The sequence below is a fragment of the Anticarsia gemmatalis genome, chromosome 2 (assembly GCF_050436995.1).
Source record: "Anticarsia gemmatalis isolate Benzon Research Colony breed Stoneville strain chromosome 2, ilAntGemm2 primary, whole genome shotgun sequence".
Classification (NCBI taxonomy): domain Eukaryota; kingdom Metazoa; phylum Arthropoda; class Insecta; order Lepidoptera; family Erebidae; genus Anticarsia; species Anticarsia gemmatalis.
The window spans coordinates 14,397,112-14,422,777 of NC_134746.1; the positions used below are offsets into that span (position 1 = coordinate 14,397,112).

The 25,666-nt window shown below is 40.0% G+C and overlaps 1 protein-coding gene across 2 annotated transcripts in view; it reads left to right on the forward strand.

Annotated features, from left to right (window-relative positions):
• LOC142985954 (uncharacterized) overlaps positions 1–25,610 on the forward strand; it is a 114,466-nt gene extending 88,856 nt beyond the window's left edge. For both annotated transcript variants that reach the window (XM_076134192.1, XM_076134195.1), the window contains 11 exons: positions 19,099–19,229; positions 19,664–19,844; positions 20,115–20,260; positions 20,514–20,654; positions 20,968–21,086; positions 21,185–21,282; positions 21,644–22,381; positions 23,684–23,819; positions 24,011–24,119; positions 24,217–24,337; positions 24,427–25,610. In XM_076134192.1, coding sequence (XP_075990307.1) covers positions 19,099–19,229; positions 19,664–19,844; positions 20,115–20,260; positions 20,514–20,654; positions 20,968–21,086; positions 21,185–21,282; positions 21,644–22,381; positions 23,684–23,819; positions 24,011–24,119; positions 24,217–24,337; positions 24,427–24,430 — 1,924 coding nt within the window. In that variant the 3' untranslated portion in view covers positions 24,431–25,610. The remainder of the gene's footprint in view (positions 1–19,098; positions 19,230–19,663; positions 19,845–20,114; positions 20,261–20,513; positions 20,655–20,967; positions 21,087–21,184; positions 21,283–21,643; positions 22,382–23,683; positions 23,820–24,010; positions 24,120–24,216; positions 24,338–24,426) is intronic.
• The last annotated feature ends 56 nt before the right edge of the window (positions 25,611–25,666 follow it).

Here is a 25,666-nt window from a genome sequence, read left to right on the forward strand (position 1 = left end):
CTAAGATATATTTAGAACGTTTTTTCAGTCTCAATGTACTTTGATCCATATTGTGTATTGCTAAACACGTATTGTTTACCGTCGCCGCGTCAGGTCGCGTGTTGTCGAGCTGGCTGCCAACAACGTGTTTACTTGTTTACCCTTCGCGATTAGTTTGTTTGAAATGTTCATACGTGATGGATCACCGAACTGCACTAACAAATGTATGGTTTCACTCTCACACTGTTTTACTAACTTGTTTTGGTTTTGCGATATTCGTTTTGCTTTTCTTAGACTTGTTTATACTGGTGACTAGAGTTTTATGGTGCCATTCAGAGTGTTGCTATTTCAGTTCAATTTTGTTCAAACTGCGGATGATTTAACTCATTAGGCGACTCGACTACTAGTCAAATCGGTTACTCTTTATGAAAAGCGCTTTCTGGCAAAGAAATACTTACTAACATACCGTTTAACAATGTACGTATTTTATACATAGATTTGAAATTTTATATTAAGTATACGTTTTTGGGGGACTATAGACACTAATTGTCGCTTTTATTATCCCTTCCAGAAGATCATTACAAATAGATCGACGTGCGTTCGAAGTGAAGCTTACATTGATTGACACTCAATTATGTTGGACCACGTAACTGGATGCATGCCATAGCCTAACCTTGGGATTAGACGTGTATTTGTGTATGATAAGTATTCAGTGTTAGTTCTGGAGTATTATTCATACATTGATCTGAAGAAGCCTGAAACAGTTAATGAAAACGAAACTATTTAAAGCAGAAATCGTAGCCTACTATTAAGCCTTAAGTACACTTAAAGAAAATAGTCGCGTCTATTTATTATTGGTAAAATTCGTGACTACTGAATAGGAAATGATTGGAACGTACAAAAATCACACTTGTGGAAAATATAAGTGCAGCATTCTTGTTTAATTTCACAGAACAACCGTGATATCATATCCACATGCAAAGAAGGAAACCGTCTTACAGAACATATCTATGGAAAAAACGTGATCTTAATATATGCTAAGTGTAATCAAGTGTCCGATGTAGTCAATACATATATACTTATGTCGTAAGAGCGACAGTGAGTGCAAGTGTCGACGTCACGGCTGCGGCCGGTGCGTGCGTACGCGCGGCGTGAGTCACGGGGGGCGGTGCCGTTCGTACAATACTCTGATGATCTATGCCGATGCATACTGCACTTATCTCTTATGTACATATTGTTTTATTGATTTAATTATACGTATTATGAAAGATCATATAGAATATAACGGTTTTAAACTCTCACGACTATTACTCAAAATATTATAAAGTAACGGATCTTAATACCTTGTTGGTTTTCCCGACGTTTCGATCGAATTACATCGATCGTGGTCACTTGGGCTGATTGTCCAATTACATTGTAATACTACATGTAGATGTTTAGTTTTGATTAAAAATTGTTTTAGAGGGTTTCTGAAGACAATGTCGAAAGAAAAGTCAGGTGTGTAGTACTCGTAGACGGCGGTCCTGTATGACAAGATGTATGGATGTGGATGAGGCAAGGGAAGTTTGTAAGGATCATAACAAGTGGGGTTTTTTGGTCTCTGCCCACCCCTATGGGAAAATGGCGTGATATTTTGTATGCATGTAATTAGATAGTATTGCTAAATGTAAATATCCACTAAAATTATGCAATTTTCTATGAAGCAAAGATTTGAGCCCCATGTAGAGATGTTATTAAACAGAGTATTTGATTTATCTCTATCACGTGTATTCTACAGTATCTATTATTATATAGCGGAAGTAAATACGCATAAAAATAACCTCAAAGTTCAGTAGTAATTATTATAATGATTGTTTAATTGACAGTTGCACGCTCCGTCGACTCTGCTCACCTGTACGAGGAAAATAGACGGCGACTCTATTAAATATATTATATTGTTATTGTGTTATTATAAATAGACGTACATAGGTAATGTTACCCGCGTTTATATACTTATGCTTGTACTTGAAGTAATTATGTTATTACTGTCGTCTTTTGTAAGTAGTGTCTGTTTCTTAGGGAAGACCCTGAACTTGATGGTCAGAAGTCGAAGAAGGTCGTTATATTATTGTAAGTGTACAGCCCACAAGGGCGTTGCATGGCCAAAGGAAGTGGAAATGTTATACTTAGTATGAAATGATACAAAAATATTATGAAGTAGTTATGAGTAGATAAATCGAGAAAGAGTTGGATAGATGTATTTATTTCCAATGTTTTAAGTTAAAGATGACCATGTGACTGAGAATGTTATTGAAGTTGCTTTGATTTCTGTGTTTTTCTGAAAATAAAGAAGTAATTTAGTTGCTAGGCAATCGAAAACGTTACTTTGGAAATTAATAAGATATAGTTTTAGTTTAACTCCTCTGTCGCTTGGAATGCGTCTGGTTGATAAGCTTATTTCTTTAAGCAACTAGGATTCTTACTAACCTTTGTTCATATTTTTACATTTTCTCCGTGAAAATGGCAATAACGCGTGAAATGATTATACTTGTAAATGGTAGCCTACATAAATCACGAGGGATGAGTCGGGTATCGTATATCAAAGTGAGGCTTAGCCGGAGCCTTGCGCCCAACGACCCACAGAAATTTACACTAGTGTAACTACGTGAATATTTGTACATTAGTATTGCGTATAATATTATATCAGGCCTGTTTCTCTAGAGGTTAAACAAAAGATATACTACATACTGTGAAGAAGGACTCTTCTCATAAGGCTCTACCCCCTTTCCGAGCTAGTGGTAGATTCAGTAATTGTAACGACTATCATAAGTGTCAATATTTGCCCTAAATGAATAAATGATTTTATTTAGTTTAATACAGTAATAAATAAATTTAACCCACTACTGTCCTACTGCTGGGCAAGGGTCTCATCCCGTAATGAGGGTGGGGTTAAGGTATTGAGTCCACCACGCTGGTCAAGTGCGGATTGGGAACTTTGAATACCTTCAAGAACTTTTCTAAAAAACTCTAAGGCATGCAAGATTGCATCACGATGTTTAAAACCTATAATTTAAATTAATGAGTGCTGTACATACTGTAGTGTCTTCTGCGACATGGGGATAAGCAGATGTCTTTTGCTCCATCGACCACCTTGCCGCCTAAAACGTGTGTGTGTGAAAATAACTCGTTTAAATGCTAATTAGCTCCTCATTCGTTCTGGGCATTCCTTTACTATATTTGGGTTAAATGTAACTATTTTTAGATCTTTTATAAATAATACAGATGTTGACAAACTAGTCCTTTATTCGCCGTATCTGTTCATGTTGTAAAGAATTCGGTATGTTTATGACGTCAGCAAATGTAAGGAAAACCACAGGTTTAACACAAAAGCTTCTCGAAGATTACTAATGAATATTATATTGGTTAGAGGAAATCCCTTGGCGAGCTGTTTATAATTAAAGTTAACTAAAATTATACCAAATGACTAATACGTGTGTTATAATTGTTTAACTAGCAGTTTGGAAATTACAAACTTACTTGAAGGTAAATAATAAAATATATACTTAACTACTAGTAACCTTGCGTACCTATCGTACAGTAAGTACCTAAAAAAGCTAGTAAATAAAGTACGACCTATTTTCACAACACACATTCCGCATATGAATATCAGAAATAAACCGAGCCTGAACATCACAAAACGTTCATAATAAACAGCAAAAGCTCAGCAAATGAATGGCCAGCATAGATACAATAGCACCACATCAATAGCTCATACTAAACCTGCTCTTATGATTGTGTACGATACATACTATATAATATTATGAATATTATAAATGCGGAAGTAACTCTGTCTGTCTGTTAATCGCGACTAAACTACTGAACCAATTTGAAGTAAGAAATTCGGTATGGAGGTATTTTGATACTCGAGAAAGCACATAGGCTACTTTTTACCCCGGAGAAATGACGCAGTCCCATGGGAAAATTCAGGTGGCGGACGAAGCCGCGGGTAAAAGCTAGTACATTATACATGCATTTATTGCAAACGGCTTATAGATTTAATAACTTTTATGTCGAATGAACACTAATTAATGCCCTCGGATGCTTAGTAATAAAGGCTGTTTAATTGTCAATTTCTCGTTACGTTTTGCAATGATTGGAAGTTATAATTCTATTTTATAATAACTTAGAACATTTCTCAGTTATATTAATTAGATTTTTACAATTGCAGTTATTTCACAGTTTTTAATATCAAAGAATAATTCAATTTCGCGTTGCAGCTAATAACTTCTGCCTTTAAGTTCGGATCTAAAATGTATATTAACCGTATACTATAAAAATTTTGCGATAGGCTTTCTGGTAATGTCGAAAATATATCTCCAGATCATCACTATAACCTTTCGCTTTTAAAACTATACAAGACATAAGATAGCTCGAAATATTACAAGATTTAGAGTCGGTTATCTAATAAATCACGCCTATCATATAATCACAACTAAAACACATTTTCATTGAAAAATTATCTATTTATAACCCGAATTTAAATCAACCGTCCCAATCCCTTAAGCCGTCAAACCATGACGTCATCACCAAACTCGACGATATTTAATTTGTCATAACTCACAACATTTAACCAGTGTTAAAACTGTTATTATAATATAAACTGACCGTGGGAAGCGCTTTGTACTTCTGTCATGAGCCACTAGCTATTGTATTATTATACTAAGGCTATATCCGGTTTGTTTTATATTGGTTTATAGTGTTAATTAGTCGGAAAGAAGTAATAAGGATGGTGTAAAGAAATCTATTGAGTATGACTGTCGGTAAACTGGTTTGTGAGGCAGCTCTCATATCAGGAACAAGTAATGTGGACAGATTATTTGATATCCTTAATTATATCCTATATTAAGAATAAAGACTGGAAGTAAATAAGAACGCTGACGTATATGTTGAATGACTATGGTGACTGACTATCTATTAATTGCGTTTTTATATCAGTTTTAAATGTACCTACCTTAGAAACTGAGGGTAAGTGCTTTTACAGTAGATTGACACTTCAATGGTCATCCATTCTCCGTGGTGGACTGGCCGTTTGTGACCCGGGAAATTTTGACTTCTTTATAGATTAAATTTACCTAAATATCTGAATATCTACATTTTTATTCAGTTAGCACGGGAAACAGCTGTTGACCGACCAGACTGCATCTACGCAGGAATTCAACTTGGACTACAAATAGGTATAACAAAAAAAAGGATAATAGGTACATATCATAAGGGTTAATACTAATTATATTGCACAACAATAAAATCAACTACTCGTACTGCAAGAAACGTGATAACTGGCGCCGTACGGTACTAGCACTATAAGTTAAGTACATAGGTACATAGGTACCACTCACCTGGCACACTAGTGGCACACTCGAGAGGAACACATGGTGCAACACGGGGTACTAACGGTACTTCACGTGTGCATGTATGTATGTGTGTGTGTGTGTGTGTGGGTAAAAGGTTTCTACGTAGTACTTGAGAAATGTCACTATCATGCAGGGTTAATATTAAACTTGAGACTTGATTTAAAATGTTAATTAATAGGATGTTATGAAGCGTTACTATTTACTTATTACAGTTTATTTTATTACACTTAACTTTTTTGGCATTTATGGAACTGGCAAAGTCAATTATGGCTCAAAGTCCCTTTTTTAAAATAAAGAAATAAAAATACACTTAACTTTTCAGTGAAAATCGACGTATTTGTAGATCAAGTAAAACTCTAATCTTTGACGGTTTGCGCCGAGACTTTAATTGATTTTTCACTCATTTTCGATGAAAAATTTCGAGTCAAATACAAACAAAGCTTTAAGAAGAGCTTTAGCCATTAAAAAAGACAATGATATGATTTCAATTTAAACTCATTGTTACTAATGCAAAATTACATTTCGTATTTCGAGAAACGTGAAATATACGGTTAACCCACATTCACGTGATGACGTGAGCCGACAAAAGCCGATATTACCTAGAATACCTAGCTCAATACAAACTATTGTAAATTCCAATATGTGTGTGCACCCTCGGGAAATAATGTGCCTGTACAATTATTCTAATGAAAACACCGCACGGACTTTGCGAACCACGAACATTTATTATTACATTACTGATGAAATTGTACTTGTCATTTTGGTAGATTCCGCTAATCGTGGCTCTTGTTAATGTTGAGAATTTGTAAAAAGTGAATGTATTTAAAACTTAGATTTGATGGATTAATAAAGCAGTTGAAAGTTTTTCCGAAGATTTAAATGTCCTATCGGTTTCCATAACATGACTTTTTCTGCTTTTTCTTCTACACTGCGAAGTATACTACAATATTAGTCTACTAGTTAAGAATCCATTGAGGTTCGTAAATTTTTTGGACATTAGATTTATTTTCCGGTAGTCGCTTGGAGACTGAGATCATAGAATATTAGGCGATTTGCGTAGTCATGTTTGAGAACGACCTAACTCCTTGTCTAATCAAATCAAAACTATAGTTTTTTTGTGACATAAATATTTCTTAAAGGGAACTGCTCTGTATCGGTATTGGCACAGAGAGCAAAAGAAACAATTAATTAGTAAAAAAGTGCACATAATATATATCGGGCGTGATCAAAGCTTGTAATGAGAGCAAGGTCGGCAGATGTCGCGGTGTCCGGTGACACCAGATGGCTGCCACACAGTGTGCGGCCACACCACGCACTGGACACTAACAATTATTGCTGGTGGCTTTGTTGCATTAAGTCATCAAAATTTGGCATAAAATGTGACCTCGATAAAGCTATGCTTACTTTGATTTTTAGATATTGATCTTCTTCTTCTTATCATCGTAAGATTAGTGGTCAACCTAGTGTCAAAGTAGTTTAAGCTGCCCGAAGGCCTTTCAAATACCGCTACACGGGCACCCATCTAAGGAGTGACCCACACCATGGTTGCTTAACCCACAGATCATTTACCGACCGATGGGCATAACTGACTATGGGCGCCTGAGATATTGATAACAATTTTTGAGGAAATTTCCTTAAAATAAATCTAGATAAACCTATAATGTGAATTCAGCAGTAGCCCTTTCTACAATCCAACACCAGTGTCAGTCAGTTCAAATCATCTTTTAACATTTATAACTATTAACCCACCCGTCATTAAATAAATCTCGAGCCATCCTCAAAACAATATAGCTATCAGCTAAGCCGCCCATCAGGGCTGGACCGCAGGAATCCTCGCCTGCAGTTGTTTACGAGCGTGGTAAATCTGTACGTCCGCGTCGTTACGCCGCGGTCCGCGCGCCATAAACATGTTCTAGCATCACTGATCTGCGCCCGCGCACCAGGACTGTTTCCTACGTGTGGTACACAACTTATTATCCATCAAGAAAGAGTGTAAAATGTACGCTAGTTTTTCTAGTTATTCACTCTATACTTACTGCTAAAGAAGCGAAAAAGGAAAACTTTATTTGAATAGTCGGATCTACCTAGAACTAAAGCTGTTCTAGCGGCCGTTAAAGTCTAAGTTAGTGAAACCGAGACTAGAATCTATCCGAATCGGGAAATAAGCGAAGACTCACGGCTTAATTACTATAAGGTTACCCATCTGCATGTCGGCAGCGTCAATGAATGCTTCCCATAGTGTAGTTCTTTAGAGTGGTGAAGTGCAACTGGACACGAGTGCGTGATATAAACTCTCTGAATGGGGTCACGCAGTGTTGCAATACTTTGTGAACATCATTACATTTGCCTTCACGTAGGCAAGTTTATACGAGCGGTCGAGTTTTCAACAGAGCTTCTTTCATCTGCTCTCATTTCCGCCGCTACAAATCTCTGATCGTTTTTTACAGCTTGTGATGTTGTTGTTTAGATTGTGCAATGTTTTGCTTCGACTTTTCTTTAAGTATATTTGATCTGAAAAGATACTTCAAAATCTTGAAAAAGACGCTCATTACGTTAACTTACGTCTTGTGTTGTTGACTTGTTAATGGTTGTACGGCTAATTGCACTTATTAGGAACGTAAGCAAGCTAGCCTATAGACGATAGCGGCTGCATTGCGCTAGCGTTACTTAAATCGACTACTAAGGTCCTTCAGATGACACCGACAGCAGTAGTAATGGTACGTCAGAGGTATTTTTAGCAACATTTGATATTTGTATATGCCGCAGGAAAAATAATGTATCTAGACCTTAGACCGTTGTTGTTACGTAATACGAATTGAAGATGAATTTCACGTGAATTCGTTCAAATAACTAAACGTTCCCACGTTATTTATCTAACATCCACGAACTAGTGAAACTAGCGCGAATTGTAGCCAAACTGCTAGTGTTAGCACAAACTGCTTGCATCCAGTCTGTGTCTGGCTCACTGCACATTTTGGACAATCTTCCACTTGAGCTGCCAGTTTGGAACTATGTCATGTGTTACATTACTCCACAACACTTGAGGCATTTACTTAGATATTGTAATATAACATGCCTGTGAACATCTACTAGACTCTGTACTTGATAGGATGTAAATGACATTACTATTTTTATTTGTGTAAAAAAATATCTCTTCCCGACCCGCTGCTGGGCAAATGTCTCTTCCTAAACGACAAAGGGCCTTTAATTTAAAATTTTACTCAGATATCATATACAATTCATATTTCATACCACAATTATTTTCGAGATGTTGAAGTTGTAAAGAATATCAGCGATCCCAGTTTAGTATTCGGTTAAAGGAATAGTCTTATAACCACAAGTAATCGCTTTTAAAATTGAGTTTAACATTCCTTCCTGAAACAGTAACTAACCAACTAACTAACAATTAAGTCGTTGATCACACAAGCGCGCGCACTAATAAATACGCTCACAATTACGATGTCAATGCGCAAATGCGCGCGCTATTGTCTCTAATATTTACATTTATGCGCGCGCCCGCCTCTAACGACGCGACTAATGCGTTATTATAAACCATTTATTACGAAAATATGTGATTTCACTCTATTATTATACGCAATTATTAGCTGTTGTGTAATTATTATAGCTGAATTATTAAAATGTTTCGCGTATTCGTTCCTTATTGCTTGAATCAGGCTGTGACGGGGTTTATTGATACATTTTACGAGCAGTACACGTAATTTAATGGACTTTACGCTACGTTTACTATGGTTGAACGGACACTGAAACGTCTCTTAATTTTGATCAGTATTTCAATATCTATACTACCTAATATTATAAAATTGTAGAGTTTGCTTGCTTGAACGCGATAATCTCAGGAACTACTGGTGCGAATTAAAAAAAATGTTAACTTTTGGATAGCCTATTTATTGAGGAAGACTATGGCTATATAGCATGACGCTTCGACCATTAGGAACGGAATAGTAACGAAAAATGTTATAAAAACGGGGAAAATTATGACCTTCACTCTTATGACGCAAGCGAAGTTGCGCGGGTCAGCTAGTGTATTATAAACACAATAATCCTTTTGTATTTCCGCTTAAATGAAGTAATATTTCATTAGTTTAGTAAAACAAACAATCTACTAGAGTAACCTATTAACACGTAATAATTACTAGTATTAAATTACACACAAACTTTCTATGAAGTGGTTGCTCAACGGCGGTCATTGAATTAAGGGCGCAAGCACGTACCGACCACATAGACCTCACGACACGACTTATATACCACAAATTAATATAAACATGCACCTCTCACTAGTGGTTTTCAGGAATTGGGACATTTGGATTCAGCGAATAGTGTACAGGTCACTGTTGGCTGAAAGTATTGAAAGGAATGTGCGGTTTACAAGACTCATGATAAAACTATTCATTAATAATGCAAGGGAAGGTAAGAAAATGTTTCGATGTTCAAGCATTTCGTTTGCCTTATTGCGTGCAAATGTTTACTTTTTTATCCATCATTGTGAATTCTCCAGTACACATAAACTTAAGCGTGGAACTAGTTTCAATTAAATAGGCCGAAGAATATCGGTCAGTAAGACATTACTTCCTATTTGATAAACTACATAACATTTTGACACTTGTCTTCATACTACTTAAACAAATAAAATCCAATTTAATACTAAACAAACTCCATATAAACTTCAAATATGTACGTGAGTGAAACACATGTCAAAACAATATAATTCGTCTCGTATCTAAGTGAGATACATTAAGTCATCTCCAGTCCTTGTTCCACGTGTCTGTGAACTATCCTGACGGCAAATGGGTTTGAAATAAAAACCTCTCAAGGATTTATCTGGGACACATGTCGGGTGCTGAGTGCGGGCTGCGACGTCGCTCAGTAGCCTCTATTTACGATATTAGAGGCGTGTACTGAATATATAAGAGTCTTTGATAACACACACTATGTTGCTAGATAACGTTGAAGGGTCTGGGAGTATTGCAACTGTACAAATTGATTTTATAAAATTCCAGAAACTACTAGCTATAGGAAAATCAAAGATACTGACCCCTGTAGAAGTAGCTTGCAGCTGTTTTATGGATTTCTAAGTAAATCGTATTTAAGCGCATACTCACATGGACAAAGGTACTCAAGGGGTACTACTACAGTTACTGTATCTCGACAAACCCCTAACATTTCAAGATACTACTTTAAACATTCCGTTCAAATGAATATTTGTTCAAAATCCTCGACCCTGCAACTCAGAAGCATTGAAAACAAAAAAATACGATGATATGATTATTATATACACATCACATGAGACAGATATAAGTGATAAAAACTATAATGAATAACTAGTAGCTTTGCCTTAGTCAAACTAACTCAGACAAGAACCGGTCGGCTCTAGCCGCGGCTTGATTGCCGCCACACGCTGCTCGCCACTCGCCGCGGCTAACGGTGTATGTTCCGACTTGTGCGACATATACCTCACACACGTAGGGTTCACACATACTGTTCAATACGGAGTTAAAGATATCCAATTGCATAAAACTATAAGTCCACACATGAATTACTTTTGTTTTGCAAACAATTACAGTATATTGGTGAAAACTGCTTTCCAGCTTCAAATAGATCAGAAATCTTTGAATAAGTAAAGTGTGATATTACAGTTATGTATGTTGACAAATAGTATGCTGTAACGACGCTCTATGTATTCTAGGTTTTTTTCTCAGAAGAATAGACAGAGACCAAAGATCGCCACCAGCTATGATCACTACAACCTATGATTCATTCGCCATATGAATAACCAAACAGATTACACAGTTATCTTACTATAATTTCCCACAGTTGATACCACATGATCATATTTCGAAATACATACAAACATTCAACATTCGGCAGCCCTAGTCTCACAATTCGTACTCCACACTCCATATTGGTCGTCCCAATTGTGTGCTACACGAAATGGTAACGAGAACGAGTTGGACGTGAACGTTTGACCGCTGGGTGTCGCGTGCCACCGACCACTGTCCATGTGACGTCACTTCCGCGCCCTAATACTGGTGAACACCTCGCACTTAACGTAATGACCTGTTTACTTCCTTAACTAATACAGTAACTTGACCTTCAAGGAGTAGCGTGACTTTTGGCAACTGAAACTTAATTTAAAGATAGGTAAAGACGTTGACCGCTCGTCAGATATACTCACATACATAATATCAAGCCTTTTTCCTATATTTGTATGCAGACTAGGCGGAGACCATCAAACGCCAATAAGTATAATGTTAAGACTGCGGCCCTAATCGTTCTATTGTTTGTGTATTACAGCATAAATGTTTTATTACTAACAACAGATGATACTTTTAAAAGAGTCCGACTACGCTGTCTGTAAATTAAGTTTGTGAGATCGCCCTAAAAAAATTACCTATTTATCTATCTTTGATTATCTCTACAAAATATAATTTCCGCTCTAAAATACGACTGCATATAATACGTTTTTGTTATCAACTACCTTTGCATCAGCATAGTTCCTTAACAATCGGACCGTCCAGCCCCCCTCCCCGCTTCCCCTCGTCTCCCCACTCCAGTGCCTTCAACTGCACAATAAGATGTTATCACACTGATGAACAAAGCCGAGGCGAATTTTAAAGAACCGTTTAAAATTAGGTATGCTTTTAAAGTCAAATGAGTTTGTCTGCTCCGAGCGGCCATTCATGACAAACGCAGAGACTTGGGTTATGATAAACAACGAGTTTTTATATACAATGATGTTTAGGTGGAAGCTAAATGTTACAAAGTGCACATCTTAGATATAAAATCGAGATTGCTTCTTCTTTTAGGGGTAAGGGATTTACTTTTACATCGCGTAATTCTACATTCTACACTCTAAATAATATAATTAAGCCTTGGTGCTTGCGATTTACTACTTAACTTGAAATAGCCATAAAATGCTTTATCTAACCTACTTCTAGTTTAGTAAACTTTATTTTAAACTTATCCTAAACACCGCAAACTTTTGACTTAACATTACTACCATAATATCACAACTAGGACCAAACTCACTCCAATGTTAAAAAGCCACCTATCTGTGGAATAACCTTCATCTACCTATTTAATCAATTACTACTATTCCACATGATACATCATCAGTATATATCCCCACGGTGTGCTCAGCCATACACTTATACAGGTCGGTACTAGTTACCGTCATATTTACGAGGTGGTTCCACGAACGCGCGGGGCCACCAGGGTGCTCTTTTTACTCTTATCGCCGTAATATCGCCGCTTCTAATAACTGGACAATAACCTCTGTCTGATGTAGGGCCGGTGAACATTCTGGATTAAATAGTGTATGACAAACAATATGCCGAGCTTTCCATCTTTCTAATCAGCCTGTTTCCACCCACTGTTGAGTTTAGGCCTCCCTCAGTACGCCGCGTGATACAATCCTGCGCTGGTCTCATCCACTGTAGTCCTACACATTTATTGATTATCTAATTCCTCGATCTTCTTGTCGTATAGTTGGTGGTCAACCTAGTGTCTAAGTTGTTTAAGCCACGCGTAAAGAGTAGACTGTATAAATAGTAGCTTTGTTAACAAATTTGTTTTACTCTGCAAAAAATGCCTGTTGCCGAATGAAAGTTGAGTTTTTTTAATAAATTATTGTATGTGATACCTTATCCAGGTATCCAGATATTTTGTAGTAACAAATAACCAGTGGTCCTGTATGACAAGATTAATGGATGTGAATGGGGCAAACGAGGTTTGTAAGGATCATACCAGGTGTCGTTCTCTATTCTATGTCTACTCTTATGTAGGATACGGTTAAAAATTTTATAGAAAAAAAAATGTGCTTTTTCATTCATTAGCAACTTTGTTTCTACTAACAACAGTTTTTATAAGTTATGCGGTAATTAATTAGTGGCTTATTATACAGTAAACAAAGAGCCTCTATAGTAGTATACACGTGAGGTAACCCTAAGTAATTCAGTGTTCGTACGTAGCTAGTCGGACGCAATGAACGTGGTTGAAACAACAATGTTTATAATTTAGTTAGATTCATTAACGCCTCGGACCTCGCTACCTCTCAAGGTTGAGGAAGCCTGGAAACCACCCGCGAAACAATACGAGCATTAATATACCAGAATACAGAACATTCGGGGAAATAATGCAATAGTATTTATTTGTTAATCTTTATCAATAAAAATGAATCTTGAACAACTAAACTAAATTAGGTAATTCTTGTTTTTAATATACTTATTTGTAACTGTCGGGACAAGGTTTGTTTGCGACCAATGGGATCAAAGTTCCCACGGGAATGAAATCAACGGGATCAAATTGTACTATACATGGACGAAGTCGGGCCACGGCGCTTGTAGGTACTATAACAACTATCCTACATAAAATCTTTGAAAAGTGTCTTCCAGCTTAAGTTGTTCATAATTGTGTGCCTCGGTACCGAATCACTTAAAAAACAGCTGCATTGATTTGTATGAATACGTGTTTAATTGCAACCATAGAAATCATATTTCTTTAATAAGAAATATAATATACAGGTTGGATGTCTATTAATCTTGAAAGAAATTAAAACATGACTATCTTAATATTATGATCTCTAAAACTTATTACGTCCAAAACAAACCCAAGTTCATATTTATAACCTTATATACCTTCTTATAGCATAAACAGTACGTTAATATCAAAGCATGAATCTTAATACATCCATATCGTCCGCGATACATATCTTCACGGCGCGCGGGTATGGCCCTAGCAGTGATACGGCGACACGCCCGCTGCGCACAGGGGAATGAACCTTGGAACTAATTAGTTTACTTATTACACTTTGTTACTATAGATTATATGAACTTTGTTATTATAATTCATTATACCAAGGCATGAGGTAATAATTAGGGGCATTCTAAGCTCCACAATTTTCAGATTTCAATAGCTTATGTTGCTCTCCTTAATCAGACCTTTATCTCACAACTTTTAAACTTTCGCGTTGCATGTTTATTGAGTGATAGAATACGGGAATTAACGCGAAAATGCTAGCTCAGAGTCAGCCTGTGGCCACGATCAGTGTTACCGGTGCTAAAACGTCAGGCATTCCGAAGTGTTATAAAATGCGTGTTCGCGTTAATTCTATTATATTTTACATTTTCATACCTTGCTAGAGGGAGGCCGTGGTCTGTCCATCGTTTGCAGTACTGGTCTCTGATATTAGCCTTTTCTTAAACGTAGAATAACTTTACAAATGAGAGTTTGTTACCACTGACCACGAAAAACGTCGGAAATTAAATAAAAACGTGTGAAATGCTTTTTTTTTTTTTTTTTTTTTTTTAATAACCCATTTCTGTCCCACTGCAGGGCAAGGGTCTCCTCCCAAACGAAGGGGAGGGGTTAGGCCTTGAGTCCACCACGCTGGCCAAGTGCGGGTTGGGGACTTTGCATGCCCTCAATAATGTATTAAACAAATTTTAGGCATGCAAGGTTTCCTCACGATGTTTTCCTTCACCGTTAGAGCAAGTGATAATTATTTCTAATACACACATAACTTCGAAAAGTCATTGGTGTGTTGCCTCGGATTCGAACCTGCGACCACTTGCGTGGGAGGTGCCAACTTAAACCACTCGGCTATCACTGCTATATGATATACTGAAATGCTTATTAATTAACAAATAATTAAACCAGACAATAAAAAATATGGTATTAAATTAAACAATATATCATTATGAAAATAAATAGTTTTTGTGCCAGATCTTTGAACCCGATTAAGTCGGTGCGAATCAGCAAACTATTAAAATTATATTTGAGCTTCTCCGAACAAAACAGTTTTGGTTATCAATGTAGCAATAATCTCTTAGTCTTAGGTCTTTACGTTTTAGGATTTTTACGCTAATGTTTTTTATGTGTTGGCCCTTTAAAAAAACATGAAACATGTAGTTTTATAAATCGATATTTATTTAGGCTAAGCTGTGCACGTGTGCGTGACTGTTGTTATATACTAACACAGGTAATTAATATCAAATAGTACTGACAACACGCGAGCGATCATATACGTGATAGATAAGTTGATCATTTTTCATTTATTTAGATATACAATCTGTTAAAATATAGAATAGATAGTCTAGTAATAAATTGTTACTAATAGACAGAAATAAATATATGAAGTTACTAAATGGATATTTTTTACGTTAGTGGTTAAATTTGTTTTATTTTTATTTGTAATGATTTTATTTCGTAGGATTTTCAAGTTAAAAGAATATTTTTATATTATTCTAAGGGCGGTTTTCCTTTTAATACAGTATATTTCAGACGAACGACTAGGAATCTCTGCAACACTAAGGCAGCCTGGCACAAAGAACCTTAATTGAAAGAACAGAAATCGATGTTATTTATTATTCTGAAAAACATTCATGTGTATTTGTATTCAACTGATCAATTTACCATAATTTGTAGTCCAATTTATTCTAACCTTCGTGTAAATAAGGTAACGATCAATTCTGTAGGTCCACTTAGCACTTAGCAGGCGGTGTTATTACATAGGCATTAGTGGCTAAGTGCCCGCACTCTATTTAAACGTGTACTTATGTACTAACAAGCTAGCTGCGTCCAGACAACATGTCGGTGATAACGATTATTATAGGCTAGACTGATTGATTGGCAGATATACGTAATTTAACTGGACCAGTGACCCGTACAGTTTGTCAACCAAATTAGGATTTAAAAACAAGAGTTTTATAATTACAGCCTGCCCCAGCTAGTAAGTAGTTAACAATATGAGTTACATCAGGTGTAAAGTATGTTTAAAGTGGGGAAAGTTTCTGTAAAATCAGAACTGGTAGAGATGCAAGTCTGTACATCAAAAGGCTCACGACATATGTTTTCCGCAACTTTCTCTTAACATTTGTATTAAAGTAGTGCTTTTTCAATAAACGACATTTTATAACTTAGCTAGTTGGTATTCAATTTATAAAGTGTCTCGCGACATAGGCGGATATATAACATTTATTTAATAAGCTTGAATATATCAAGCAGTTTCCAATACTCTTTCACTGCACGTTATATACGGTATACACTATTACGATATAAATACGTGTCTCGTGTAAGTAGCGTTAGTTTAGTGGTATAGAGGCAGAGTAGCGCTGTAAACGACTTCCCTTCATTACTGAACTGCGGCGTATCTTAACGACGTCTATTAACGTATTGGAGATCAAACCGATCAGACAGTATTTGCTGGGTTTTAAGCAGACATGTAGGACTAGGTACCGGTTGGATTTGGCCGATTATGTCTTTAGTTTTTGTAATTAGTGGTTCATGCCACTTCATTGACTACTATTAAGGAAAATGTCAAAAAGCCAACTGCTATAAACTTCATTTCTCTCTTTCGTATGTTTTTTTTTAATAGACAGCTCCGGCGCTAAAAATTGCTCTTCCGTCGCTGGGACTTTAAAAACAATTGGGAATCGAGCCCAGGACCTCCCGACGCAATGGCAGTGGCCTGGCGTCCTTAACCACTGCGCCACGGAGTGTTATATTAAACGGGCATTTAATGTATGTACCCTACTACCTTCCAAAGGACTGACGACGTTAGCTTCCCGAAATGCGAACGCAACTGTCTGTTACGCCTAAAATTAGGCAAATGCTGTATTTCATAGTTATTAAATCGCGATAAACATGAGACCAGATTGAATTGCCTCCGTTATCAGTAAGGATCCATTTCTGGCGGTTGTTGAAGGTAATAAACGTTAACTAAGCAATAGGTTGATGGTGAACGGTCGCTATCTCGTCGTCACGGCGCTATTAACGTTTATGCGATGAGCGGCTTACTAATACAGGCACACTGTTTACTGGATCATACCTAAATAGATTTTGGAGAAATAGGCTTAATAGTTTACCTGAAAAGACTAATTGGGAGTTGTAATAGTTTACGAAAAGTGTCATTTTGTGCTATCGTCATTGCTTTACTTACACACAGTAATGGTAGGTATTTAGCATTAGAATCTACTCTTTTTGTCTCCGCCAGCTATTGTGACAGCTATGTTGGTGGACGAGGAACGTTGGGAGGCCATGGTCTCCTTTTGTGAAGTTGTGATGCTCCAAAAGGAAGCCGCTGAGCGGGTACGGGAGAGAACCGATCCGACTCGGCAGCGGAGACGACACCGAAGCAGTGGTAATAACCGCTAACTCTGGTGTCAAACTTAGACCGCAGGTGCTTACAGTGGGGGCTGTACACTAATAGTGCGGTCCGGGATGTATTAGTGGCACCCTAAGTAACCGAGGGTGTCACCTGTCAAACGAAGTAGAGGAGAAAGGCACAAAGCCCTCTCCGGGTTGAGCCTCAATAAGGCAAGATGTATGTGGGGGGCACTGGTGTGTTTTTAAGGTCCCAGAGCTCCTCCATCCAAACATCAAAGAAGGTTACCGGGGTGGTTTTTTAGTGGCAGCACCACATAACCCGGATTTTCCCCCCCAGGAAATTGGGGTATCCGAAAGGATTTTTCCCCTCGAGAAAAAAAAAAAAAAAAAAAAAAGAATCTATTCTTTTAGGAGGGCTCTAAACACAGGGTCATATTATAAGCATTATAATCGATGTTCAACGTGTTAAAACTCTTTTACTCAGTAGAAAACTAGTTTATATAAAATACTTTTTTCCCCAGTAACAATTAAAAGATCACTGTTACCCAAAATCCACAATTGATATGTAATAAACATACCTAATACAGATGTAGTATTAATGTATTTAAAGTGTCGACGCGTGGATGACATGACTTCCGCGACTCGCACCGTCGACAGGGATCCGTCCTGTCATGTATCTATGTTTGTACATTATGTATGTATGTATGTATGTATGTATATGTGTCGGTGTGTTGACGGAAATGTGGCAACTGTAACACAACACACTACATAACGCTTACACGTGTACATATTGAACATTAAACAGTTGATATTTACTCTAGAGTGACGATTATTGAGCTCAGAATATGGTAACAGGAGGATTTTAATATTTTTTTCCAATCTTGGCTATGTGCTCTGCTTATAAAATCCGTCTTTATTTTGCAGAGTAATTGATGAACATGATTTGACTTAAAAAATATAGTCATTAAAACATAGTATCTCCTCCATTTTGTATTCGGTAAACATAATAAGAACTTAAGAGAAAAGCCTTAAGTATTTCTGTAAGACATTGACGTAATATTTCTTGAAAGAAAAAAAAAAAAAATCTTTTAAGCTTTTTAACAAAGTCGCCTTTATATACCTTTTTTATTTTGTGTTATAAAATAAAATCTGGACTTATAAGTGAATATTCTTAGTGTCTTGTGCTCTTGCATAAGTCAAATGCACAGCGCGAGGTGCAGCGGGCACATTAAGATTTATGTCACTTGGACGTCGAATTAATGTTTGCCGCAGTACTGAACAGCGCTCAATCCTTTTTAGCACTTTCTCAACACTGCAAGTTCTTGAACTATTTATATATTTTACGGACGGTCTTTACTTGCAAATTGTGGATAGAAATTATAACTAGTGGAAATGAGAGACTCTGATAGATTCTGATTTCTGTTGAACTACCCTACGCTATAGGAATAATCCGTGATGGCTGGTTTTAATCAAACTGGACTGTACCGTGACCGTAACCGAAAGCTAGGAGGACATTTTATTAATTTCAGATATCATGTTGTGTGTTTGTGTGTATAAATGTATGTATGTTTGTATATTCATAGTATTGTGTGTTGTATTGTTTCAGAGAGGAGGTGCGCAACCACGCGGTGCGGTGGAACGCGCAGTTCTCGTTCGTGTGCAAGATGTGCGCCAACGCCAGCACCGGCGTGCTGGAGCCGGCGCTCATGAGGGTCTCCGTGCGCAAGGAGTGCAAGGGTAACTGCCAACTACATTCACTTACACGTGCATCATTGTAGGATAGCATATTACGGAACTATAGAGACTATAGAGACAATTGTTGGTAGTGACTCAGTAAATATTATCTTCTCTTACTTGTAAAGTAAGTGGCAATCTGTCTCCGGGCATTTCTGATTTTGTCCTGACTTTAAACTTACTCTAACTGAACAACGCTATAACATTCCTTAACTGATAAATAAGAACCTCTCTTCTGTAGAATAGAAGATATTAAGAGTCGTACCGTTTCCTTTTCCGTGTTCCTTTTAAATCTCTGACTTTCTAGTTTAGAGATATATCTTCTTTAAACTTGGTAACTTATTCGTGAGAGTAATATTTTGTTACCAGCTCATACGAGTAGTACCGAGAACTACGAGTGGTTTAGTCTTCAATGTGTGGGGTGTATTGTATTGCAGGCGGCAGGTCATACCAGAAGCTGGGCTTCTGCGACGTGAACCTGGCGGAGCTGGCGGGCTCGGGCGAGACGACGCGCCGCTGCCTGCTGGAGGGCTACGACCCGCGCCGCCGCCAGGACAACTCCGTGCTGCGGCTGCGCATCAAGATGAACATGATCTCCGGCGACCCGCTATTTAAAGTGTAAGCAGACATACATTCACACTCGTGCGATAACCATACAATGTATAACAGACAGTCGAATTGGTCACCTTTTAGATTCTGCTCAACTTTTGAAGACAGCATTAATAATTGACTTTAGGTATCATTTCCTGAGAAACGAATATAAAGTTCATACAATAACTAGACAAACATAATAACTAAGCTGTATATGTCCTGAATGTAAGAACGGAAACTGATATCTCAGACATTGTTTGTAAATAGTAAAAATATGTGTATAATATTACGTTACAGTCCAGAACGTAAGCAAGACGTGGCGGACGGCATGGCGGCGGGCGACAGCGGCTCGGAGACGGCGGGCGGCGCCGCGCCCGACGACGACTGCGCCTCCTCCACCGCCTCCTCCGGCTTCGGCTCCCTCACCAAGAAGAAGAACTACGGTATGAGTGATGGTTTACCGAGACTGACCTAAATAGTAAAGCCATCAGACACTTTTGCTCGTTCAAACTGCATCGAAGCAAAATTAATCTAAACAAAATCTAACCGACTCAAAATGTTTTTTTTGTATGAGTTAAGCTGTGACACCACTGAATTTATTTAATTTTGTGACCAATCAATCTACAAAAGAGCACAGAAAATCTTTGATAGATATCGCGAGCAAGATTGGTAATGCGTTAGTGTGGTATGTTTCAGAGGGTAGTATATCACAATCGCTGACGGTGGTCCCCGGCGGCGTGTTCTCGGAGGGCAGCCTGACGCTGGTGCCGGCCTGCGAGCTGCCCACGCCCGACGGAGACGAGTCGCCGCTCGCCACCTCCGCGCCTGACCATCCTGGTGAGTGCCTGTCGCCTTCCAGCCTCCTATATAGAAACGAAATAGCCTAAGTTCCCTGTGGAAAATTTGAAGAAAAAAAGAAGACAGTTATTCGACGGTTTGCTAACTTCCATTTTATACATTCCAACTGCAGTTCTTACTGATGTGTTTATCCTGGTAAATATGTTTGAAAGTAACTGGCAGCCTTCGATGTTCAATGCCTTACTAGCTACCTGATACAATTTATGCAGCTAATGGAAACACTGACAATCCTTAAGTGACATTCCTAGTCATGTTCTAGCGAGTATTGTAATGTGGTGTGATGTGTCTGCAGGGTTGACGCTGGCGGGTGTGGGCGTGACGTCGGTGCCCACGTCGTGCGCCTCCTGCATGCAGCAGCAGCACACGCACTCCAGGAACTCCTCCAACACCTCCGGCGACATGAGCAGTAAGGTGAGGCCTGAGGGAAACACTAACTACAACTACCTCCTAAATCCATGACCGCTAAAGTATCAAGAGCAATGTGTAACATAGTGGTGTACATGTTCCAGGCGTCAGGGTACGGCAGCTCGTCGGCGGCGTCGGCGCACTCGCGGCAGAGCTCCGAGGGCGACTCGGCCGGAGACTCCTCGCGACCACATCACAACAGGTACAGCACCACACCCGACACCACGCTCTCACGGTGTCACAGTGACCTCGTCTAACAAGTGTCTTCTCTCTCACTTTGTAAACATAACATATGAGCTCTGACGGCCAGTGCTCGGTGATAGGTGGTCGATATCGTTGCGTTACGTCACGTGGACGTAGCTCGCTGCATGCGGGAGCCGCGCACACCCTCATGACGTCACCGCGAACCCTGTACAAAGCCCATCGCGCTTCGTGTTCATTAACATCGTGCGCACGGTCACTAACATCTTATACGTTCCGCTACTTTTATTTATTTTGCTTTATTAATTTATTTTTTATGTTTTTGTTTTCTCTCAACCCCCGCACCCCGCCCCGGCACGCAGTGTACGCTTAGAGCGGACCACGACCACCACCACCACGCTATACGTCCCCACCCAGAACTGCAAGCACACGGGCCGCACGCTCGCCAAACTGTTGCTGGAGAAGACCGTCGTGAGCGAGACCTCCGACGTGTTCCTCACTCCCGACAACACGCTGACGGGCCCGCCCGACGTCATCCCGCGCTGCGCCCTGCAGTCGCCGTCTAGTGACGAGTACCGGACGCCCGACGCCACGCTCATCTCCGAGAACGGACACGACAACTCGTTCGCGATGCCCACGTACTTCGACAAGAAGAGGAAAGTGGCGGCCACCATCATCAGCGCCGCCGTGGAGCCGCTCACCAACTTCCAGATATTCAAGCAGAAGTCGCTCAACACGATCCCCGCGCTGCTCGAGAAGAACAAGAAGAACGAGGAGCTGTTCAATAATTTCCCGTTCCTGACGCCGCTCGCGCACAGGAAGAACTCGCTCGTGTCGAACGCGAACAGACTGTCCGGGTGTATCGAGGACGAGTTCTACTGCATACCATCCGACCCCGAGGTGGACCTGGGCTCGTGCGAGCGCGTCGACATCAGGCACCGGTTCAAGAGCCTGTCCAACCAGGCGCTGAACGATGAAAAGATTTTAACGTCGACGCCCAAGAATGAGTTCACGGAGGAGATGTGCGGGGAGAAGCTGGGTCGCGGGCGGCGCCTGGACGCCGCCACCACGCTGCGCCACAGCTACACCGACCACGTGAGGTGAGTGCGCGCCCGCTTGCCCCCTCGCCCCCCGCCCCGCCTCCCGTCCCGCTCCCTGCGTGTGTCCGTCCTAACGGTGTCAGCGTATTAACCGGTTGCGGGTGTGGTTTCGGCGGGTTCTTGGTTTCTGCTGTCTCCTCTGTTCTCCTAACTGTGAATGTCTCTCTCGTGTGCCGTGGTCTTCTCCGTTAACTGATATGTGTAGTATATAAGTGGAGGTTAATATAAAGTAGTGTGGTACCTCGGTGTGAGCGTGTGGCGCTGTGTGACAGAAGGGGAGGCGGCGAGTGCGGCGCGTGCGGCGCGCTGCGTGACGTCAGCGCGGGGGGCGTGGCCGCGGCGGGGGGCGGGGCCGGCGCCGGGGGCGGGGCGGGCGGCGCTCCCCCCGCGGGCTCGCTGCCGCGCCGCCCCAGCTCCGCGCTGTTAGTGGCTGCACACACGTACTTATGACACGGACACACCCGTGTGTCGTGTACTGTAGATGTTGTCTCGTGTCCATGTTACTGTACTACTATCGTTTATGTATTTTATAGCTTCATGTCAAATTGTTGTTGTTTTGTTAGATGTTCATAGCTGATAAGATTTTGAAATCCTTTAAAAAATGGCAATTTTATGTCTTTAGTTTATAGCCATAGATTTTTATACGAAAATGTATTTTTATTATAAAAACTTTGTCTTTTCTATTTATTATGTTAAATTGTAAATATTTAGTAGAAACTACGGTGCATGTTTATTTCCAAACTATATTTTTCTATATTTTATCGCTTTATATGACGCTTGGATGCATGCTGACATAATATAGCGTTAATATGGCATGGTTTATAAATATTAATCATTTATGTGCATGCTTTATTTATTCCACGTCAATTGGTCACCGTTGCGAAAGTGAAAATTATAGCTTTTTGTCGTGTTATAGCAATGATTGATGTAATATTGTTCTGTGATGTAAGTAGAACATATAAATCTGACTACGAATACACTTTTATTGCGGATTTATTTTCTTATATTTAGTTTTGATCGGTCATATTACTTTCAACAATTTTGTGGGCGAGATTTTAACCGCTTTGTATAACGATGGGGATATATTACTTCATGTGAAAAAAAGAAAAGTCGGGAAAAAAAAGCTTATATGGCGAAAATCCAGCAAACTGGGACCGTCATGTTAACAATAGTTTTACTCGTAAATTTTTCTGCAATCATTGTTTTCTTTTCTATGTACATACAATAATATTTTTTTTAGTTATGTAGGTTGTCTGTCCTTCGACTACAATGCAAGCAAGCTAACGTGTCGTTTCCTCGCAGGAACCCGTCGTCGGGCTCCCTGACGGCGTCGGCGTCGGAGGGCGGGTCCCTGGAGCGAGCGCGCGCCGCCCTCGAGCGACGCAAGCGAGCCGCCCTCGCGCCCCCCGCGCCCCCGCCCCCTGCTGATGATGCACAGGTCTGGAGATCCACTCTTCCCTCTCACCTATTCCAATTTAACAATACGAAGGCATTTCCCTAGCAGAAATTGTCACATCTCCGGCACGATTGTTTCTGCAATGATGTCGTACTATGTATAACTGTTATACATAAGTACGAACTACTAAGTATGTAGACTTGTAGCTGATTTGTTTGATGACGTGTTTGCAGCACGTGGTGTCGAGTCGTGTGGGCAACACGCGCGTGAACCCCGACAGCCTCATCGACGAGCTCATCGCCGCCACCGACCTCAAGCAGGCCGTCGAGGACTCCGCCGAGAGTAAGTACAATACTACAACTATTCCGACCAGACATGGTCTCATATCACTCTATAAATAAGTCCACATTATATGTAACGTATACGTGTGATGTTTCAGCGTCGGGCCTGCAGCTGTACATAACGCGTGACGGCACGGCGGAGCTCGGCACTCGGCAGCGACAACAACAGCTGGCGCGCCGCGACTACCAGCGCGTCGTACTGCACCCGCACGACAATAGGTACCTGCTGCCTACCTGACTACGTGTACTGTTATTCTGTACTGTATGTACTGACTGTGAGTGTCACTAACCGTGCCCGTGTGTCGCAGGTAGCCTACAGCGCGGCAGGCCGGCGCGGCGGTGCGTGGCACGCGCGGGAGTCGTGCGTGGCGCGCGCGGGCCCCGCGCCGAGTGCGGACAGTATTAGTGCGTGACGTGCACGTGTGTGTGCCCGCCCGAGAGCAATGCATATATATTTATTGTTTTGTCTAATATAAATTATGCCATAATTGTTTTACGATTCGTAATTTAATGTTAATTATTATTATTCGGTAGCAGTTCTACGAGAATGGTTGTGTTCGTGCAATCCGACGACTTTTGTATGATTTACATTATTTTTATTATTTTAAATGTAAGTAGGAATCTTTTCAATTGTATGACGACCTACTCGACGACTGATCGTTCCTATACGTCGCGTAGCACGTGTGCTTCCTCCGGTCCACGCGGTGTACTCACTGGCTCGAGTGCTCACTACTGGTGCTAAGTGCAAACTTTTATTGATGTACTGATAATTATTATTATTGATTAGAGATTCGTCACCCGACAAGTGATCACGTAACGACACAGTACTTCCGAATCCCTCCATATTATATTTTCATCGCGAATTTTATATAAATCGTTGAGTTGCGGTGCCAAACGAAGCGTCGGCTCGCGTGGGACAGATAGGTATTCAATAGAGCGAGGAGGTATATCTAAGTCATTCCTTTGTAGCTCGAGCGGCGCCGCCCGCCACTGCCGCGCTATCGACCTGATTATATCATGACAATACTTTTTTTCATTAGATTTTTCATTTTAAATAATCGGCAGTGGGTCGGCTTCGGCGGCCGCGTCCCCCCGCCCCGCTCCGCCCCCGGTGCCATTTGTGCGGGGGGCGGAGAGGGCGGGGCTCCGTCGTGTTGTGTTGTACCGCGAGTGCTGCTGCGTGCACACACTCGGCGCGAGACACTGACGAGCGAACTGCCACAACTTATTAGCACATCTCAAGGAACAGTCACGAGTAATATCTAAATACTTAGTGAAATGACATACCTAGTGAGATTATGTAGAAGATGTACGAGACTGTTGCTTGTAATTCAATATAATAATGTAATATGTGCAGTAAATTGTGTCAAGTCGCTCGTTGTCTGGCGCCGAGTGTGCGCCGCGCGGTGTCGGCTGATGGTCGCGGCACGCGTTGTTATTGTATAATATTCTATAAAGCCTGTACAGTATTTGAATAAAGGACGTGTCTAGAGCTACTCTGTTTGATTATTTTATCACTACTTATCATAACCCAATACCCTATCCTAA